The sequence below is a fragment of the Glycine max genome, chromosome 16 (assembly GCF_000004515.6).
Source record: "Glycine max cultivar Williams 82 chromosome 16, Glycine_max_v4.0, whole genome shotgun sequence".
Lineage (NCBI taxonomy): Eukaryota > Viridiplantae > Streptophyta > Magnoliopsida > Fabales > Fabaceae > Glycine > Glycine max.
In genome coordinates this window covers 27,959,848-27,966,356 of record NC_038252.2, presented here as the reverse complement: position 1 = coordinate 27,966,356, position 6,509 = coordinate 27,959,848, and the positions used below count along the sequence as shown (strand labels likewise).

Sequence of the window (6,509 nt, the reverse complement as noted above, 5' to 3'; positions counted from 1 at the left end):
TTGGGCGTTTCCTCCGCGATTGCAGACATTTTTCCCAGATATTCTTCCATTATTTTATTTTTTTAGACCAGGGATTCAATTCAAAGGTAATTCCACATATGAAAACCATAGAACTAATCCTCAGAAAAATAGAATATCAGTTGAGGTTTTATTTTGAAAAGGAGAATCAGTTAAGGTAACTCCTCTTCAAAATAAAAAAAGGTAACTCCTCTTCCGACACATATTACTCTATGCACAATAGTACATAATCAGATTTTACAAAGTAACATTCTTTCATTATTCTTATTAACGCATTTGATCACAACTGGAATTTACATTAAAAACAAAAAACAAAAAACAAAATCGATTGTACATTTCCACACAATGATTTTTTTTTTTTTCCTTGAGACATTACCGCACAAGGACATTTAATGTAAAAAAATAAAACTAGAATTAACATCTGATCAGTATATGTGACCAGGGATTTATTTAAACATGTAGTCAACTGTTCGGTCAAGTCTGTCTATAAAAAAATGTGTTGAGAAAGAATTCATTCTCCTTTCAAAAGAGATTTCTCTCAGGATGGAAAAAGAAAAAATTGAAATTCTCATGTTAAAAATTCACCATTATTTTGTAAAAAAATCTACATTTTATAATAAAAAAATGTGAAATTATTGAATGAATCAGATCATTAAACTTATTTCTAATGTATGTTTTACTATTATTTCAGCGAAAATGAGGAATCGGATCACACTAAATCGATTGAGTCGCCCTTATACTTTTTTCAGTTTACACGCACATCTTATTCAGCAGTCTAGCTAATCGGATTATAGAACCTTACACCTCTACATTGTTGGTATTCGCACACAACGCCCATGCCTATTGTTGAACAAAAAATAAAATACAATATCCGTGCCTATAGGAAACTCAAGCGAACCAACTTCACACAAGAATTACAGCTAACGGAAAAATTGTAATCTAATCGATTTAAGCTATTATTTAATCTCTTAATAAAATCAGGGCAAAAGTAATGTATAAACGGGAATCTATCTGAGAATATTAATCCCTTGCCTGGCAGTCACGTCACTTACTATAAAATTCACTTTCACTTATCGTGCTTGTTTAGATGGATGGGTTACGTTTTGCACTTGAAAATGGCCACGTATCAGCGTTAAGCATATACTTTAAAACAAACTAGAAATTAATACAAGAATTAAAAAAAAAAGGGAAAGGATTCATATTAATTTTGTAATGAGATTAATGAACATTTTAAGGATGGAGTATTCTTAACCATAAAACCATGTACTCCCTTGATGAACATTGACAATAGGCTTTTGATATTATCCGTAATTAATCAGCAGGGGAACTCAACAACTGGAACACATGTGAAATAACTCCCCGTGTAAAACCACTTTCCAACATGCTATCAATGTGCCTACCAAAGGAATACAAATAGAACAGCCAAGAAATTACGAGATTATTTTTTCTCCTCTTCATTTGGTGGCTTGTCTTCATTCTTCTGCTGAGGCTGATTGACAGCACAATCAAAAAAACAGTTAATAGTGCAGGAATATACCAAAGTAGAAGGTGTTTGAATTTTAAGATGCTGGTCATGTGAAGTACTGAGCATAAAAAATTATGTGATCCTATATCACTTGGTATAAAAAATCCTATTGGCCATTTAGAAAGAAGATTAAATTTAAACATGCACATATGAATTTTCCATTTAGTGGAAACAAATATTGATTAGTTTGATAATGACCAAATTTTCCCATTGAGCATGCATAGATTTTCCCACAGAACAAGGGAGAATATTGAGGATTATGCTGTCGCCACCATATATAAAGTTCCACTTACAGCTATGGCCTTCAAAGATCATTAAATAGGTAGACAATATAAGCAAGCAATATTAGCATACTAAGACGCTGCAAAATCCAACTATTAATAAAGAAAACAAATCAAAAGAGGGGAGAGATGAAAAGGAGTTCAAGGCTAATCTAGGTGAAGCTAAATTTAAATATGCCCCCTGTGAAATATTCTAAGAGATTCTTTTCAAACTCAATGATTATTTTCCATAAAAGAAAACCTACCTCAGACTGATTTTGCAAGGAAGCCAGCAAATCTTTGACAGATGGATCATTTGGGTCAACCCCAGGAAGCTGCAGAAGCAACGAATATTATTCAGTGCAGAACATATTGTCAATCATTCTATCAATACATTTAAAGAACACGGAACATTTACTGGATTTATAGACATACCGATGCAAGGATAGAAGATACAAAGGACTGATCTGCCAACAGCTTACTCACGTCAGACTGGCTTGCCGAGTCCTTTGAGCTGTCTTCTACAGACAATTGGAGAGCTTCAAGCGAGAAAAGACAAGATTTAGTGAAAATCCGGACAACGACTAAAGCTTTCCCTTAAATTCTATAAGATGCCAATTGACTTCATAACCAGAACAACTTGTCATAAAAGAAAATATAATTATGCACGATTAAACAAAGCCAAAACATTGATACCTCAAACAAGAGAAAAGAAAAGATCAAACCCTCAAGCAAGGGGAGTTAGCTTGATAAATATAACTTATCCATACAAACTCTATGTAAATATATAAAATAAAATCCATACCAAAAAAATCTCTATGCAAAGAAAATATTCGTCCAATATCATAAATAGTTAAATGCCCACCCTCTAATAGAATGGACTAAGAAAACTATCTATCCCTCTTTACTAAACCAAAGTTGAAAGAATTTTTCTCAATTCCAGAACCAGATCAATCATCAACCAACATAAATGAGAAAGCATCCACACATGTTCAAATACAGAATGATTAAGCATAAAAACTCACCTAGAGCCAACTCAGGATCTTCAGCAGCTGCTTCAGACATATCTGTATCTCTCATGTCGTGGTTAATTGTGGGATCATCCATAGACATTGCAAGGGCCTGCTGTAGAAGAGCATTCTCGTTGACCTGTTTTTGTTTGAAAATCAGTTCACACAGATCAAATACTATTGCATGATACTGATTTATGGGAAGAATGAAATTAAAACAAGAGAACTTATCCAAAATCAAACCAATCAAAAGCAATTTATTTTGGGGTGAGGTGCACGTTGAGTTGAAGTAAGAAAAGCAACATGTTGCTAGAAACAAGTTACATAAACTGTCAGTTCCTGTGTACTCAACATTTAGAATGTAATGATAAAATCCATCAGCAAGTGATTTTATCTGCATTAGTTTAAAATACCGGAAAGGAGATAGTGCTTGGCAAGCATAAGTTGCCAGTGAGCCAGGGGAAAATTCCAAGGTTACTTTTTGGATGTAACAACTCTGGTGTAACCATCATAGTTATCAGAATCTTATAATTCATGATTTGAATCTTACGATTCAATACAATTTTAGCTACCTACCGATTCGTATAATAAGATGAATCTTAAATGATTTTGTATCTTACAATACATGAATGAATCAGTAAAATTTTGTATCATTCACACATTCAATGATTCGTTAAAAATTAAAAAGTCATGTGAGCTTAAATTGTTAAATGGAAGGAATTGAAGGAACACTTAATGAACTTATCCTATTTGATTATTCCACTGCTTTAATTGTCACTCATTCGTTCAATGCATGTTTTCTATTTACCTATTTAACAGATTCATTTTCATTCTTCTAAAATAATGGCTTCACAAACTCAGATACAACTAATAGTTTTGTTTTATAAGACTTTTGCTTAAGTTGTTTATCTATTTCCAATTTAAATTATCCATATTGAACATTATATATCATCTATATGATATATTTGAAGTAATTATTCTTCATTGGCTCTATATCTTTCAATTCGATACAAATTATTCAAAAATTAGCTCCATGATTCACAATTTGAATCCCAATTTGATAACCTTGGTAACCATAACTAGCTCATCATAATCAGTGCATGAATCATGATAGTTGGGTGAATGTAGGAATGTGAATCAATCACATGACACACACATGGTAAGATAGTAATGATGGTAAAAGTGCTCATTATTGTGCTACATCGTAAGATGCCAAAACATGATACTAAAATGGTAACCTGAGTAATATGGAGTAGATGTTCTCTGATATTAAATCACTTGAGTGATAATGTAGGTCCCAGCAACAGTCATAATGAAGTTGCTAGCACTGATTTAGTTTGGACAAATAGCATATTGGAAAAGGACAAATGACAGCAAAGGTGTGCTTTAGACTCTCAGAAAGCAACAAGATCCCCAGACTCCATAAATTAATTAAGTTTCACTTACACCACTTAACATAAAAGAAGATGGTCTCTTAAGAAAATTAAAGTTACTGTAGCTCTAATATCAACCTTTGAAAGATTCAAACCATGTACATGCTGGTAAGTAAAAATAAAATACTGTACAAAATAATTATAGCAAATACTCCTACAAACTACTTATATGAATTTAGATAATTGTCTTGTAATCCAAATAAGCATACGACAGAACAGGCAACAGACATGGCTAAAATAACCAGTTACACCAACCGTCAAATCAGTTCTTTTAGTCTCAGCTTCAGAAGCTGCTGCACTAACACCCTTAGTCATTGTTGTATCCTGTGGGCTAGCTTGCTGCTCACCATCTTTCTCCTGTTTAGCAGCATCCTCTGCTGCCTTTTTGGCAGCTGCTTCCTGTCTGGCTCTCTCTTCTTCCATTGAAACTCTTAGAGCAAGAGCCAGTTCAGGGTCCAAGTTTGGATCAACACCAAACTCAAATCCAGATACACTGCCTGCAGCAAAACCACTTCCACCTTCCCCGTCACCAGTAAAAATAGGAGTACTGCCACAAGAGTCCAAGGTTCAAAGAATTTAAAAGAAAATGCATAAGAGTCCAAAGTTCAAACTCTCCTATCAGAGTTAGAAGAAAAATGGGTAGAATTGAGTAGAAGCAGTAGGGAAACTTAAAAAAAATAACTTCTCTATTACACAACTGGGAATTCATTTCAAATGGGAAAATGCTGAGTAGTAAGTACAAAGGAAGATAAAGAAATAAAACCACTAACCTTATTAGTACATCAGAAAGGGCGTTTGGACCAGATGGAACATGAACAATGTGGCTGGTATCATTATTGTTAACAGCTGAAAGGAGTGCCTCCAACTTCTCTGTCTTACCCTCATCTTCTTCACCAAAATTGACAACGTCAAGTGCTACACTATTCTTTTTCAATTTCCTCCCAATCATCTCCAACATTTTCTTCTCATGATTAACAGGACTAAAAGGAATTAAACAGATAATTAGATGGAATATAGTCACAACAGACAAAACAATATCAAATAACACAGAAGAAACAGTTATTCACACCCTCCAGCAAAGACAATAATCCTTTGCTGCTGCTTCTTGTTCTGCCGATGCTTAAGAGCCAATTGCGCAACCTGAATGCCAGCAGCTAGGTTCATCTCACCACCTATTTCTAGTCCTAACATAGAAAACAAAAAACAGGAAAACAAATCAACACTTACAAGAATAGAAGAATCCAACCATAACTAACATGTCAGAATAACAATGCACTGCCAACTTCTTGTATTTCTAGTTCAACATTTACAGAAATAAGTCTCATTAAACTTCAGTTGCAAGAATAAGCACCACTATGACACAGAAATTACACAAAGCATCCTACAGCAACATGTCAAATTCAATTGGCACTTGTTCCAAACATTCAAGAAGCAAAAACTGACCATGCATGCAAGCTAAGATCTTGCCCAAATCACTGGTAGGGGTCACCAAAACACGAACGCCCTTCCCCGCCATCGTGAGAACTCCCACCGTATTTTCTGGATTAGACTAAATCATCAAAAGAAAAAAAAAAAATCAGCACAAATTGAACCCAACCGCAATTTCCTAAACCTCCAATTAAATAAATTCAAACCCTTGTCTGAAACACAACAATATTCGTTAAATTTAACTTTTCTACTCAAAGTGGCAATCACAGATAAGGGAGTGTTAAGAATCGATAGAATAGGATTTCACTTCACACCTGGGTTTTAGCACCGCAAATGAGATTGGCGGCGTCTGCTTGGGCTTGAAATCGAGAAGGAGAGTAATCCCCGTTACGCATCCATTCCGAATTGTCTATACAGATCATAGTCGCCTATTATACACACACACACACACACACACACACACACACACACACACACACACACAAAAAAAGCAATTAGTGATAAACGAGTGATCAAATGAACAAACCCTAATTGATTGGATTAAAGGGATTGTAGTGGCATGGCTGAAATTAAGACGAAGGAGAAAAGGGATTTACCTCGAGCACCATTGTTGGAGATTCAGAAGCGAAAGATTGAATGCGAACAGAGAGAGAGAGAGCAATGTAATCGTAAAGAGAGAGAAGGGAACTCGGGTTTACTTGCTAGAAGGGTTGTTCTTTGGGACCGTAACAACGTAGTCCTCAATTATTTCCAAACAAAATTCGATTGCCATGTAACGGGGAAAAAGTGAAAGCGAGAACGTGATATACTACGCTAGCTCAACTCAACTCAAGCT

General features: G+C 34.8%; 1 protein-coding gene across 1 annotated transcript; it reads right to left on the bottom strand.

The window, feature by feature from the left end:
* Positions 1–1,265: 1,265 nt before the first annotated feature.
* LOC100791370 (26S proteasome non-ATPase regulatory subunit 4 homolog) lies at positions 1,266–6,509 on the bottom strand. The gene is made up of 10 exons (XM_003547876.5): positions 6,271–6,509; positions 5,989–6,102; positions 5,690–5,795; positions 5,316–5,430; positions 5,017–5,226; positions 4,502–4,793; positions 2,829–2,952; positions 2,239–2,342; positions 2,070–2,138; positions 1,266–1,507 (listed from the first exon to the last, which is right to left on the bottom strand). The coding sequence occupies exons 1-10, from the start codon at positions 6,280–6,282 to the stop codon at positions 1,457–1,459; spliced, it is 1,197 nt and encodes a 398-aa protein (XP_003547924.1). The 5' UTR covers positions 6,283–6,509; the 3' UTR covers positions 1,266–1,456.

Bases quoted from the DNA above. Each gene is read 5' to 3' on its own strand.
- LOC100791370 (XM_003547876.5), bottom strand. The intron at 5,431-5,689 runs GTCAGTTTTTGC...TTTCTATGTTAG, and splicing joins GATCTTAGCTTGCATGCATG to GACTAGAAATAGGTGGTGAG. The intron at 4,794-5,016 runs GTTAGTGGTTTT...CTCTTGTGGCAG, and splicing joins CTTTCTGATGTACTAATAAG to TACTCCTATTTTTACTGGTG.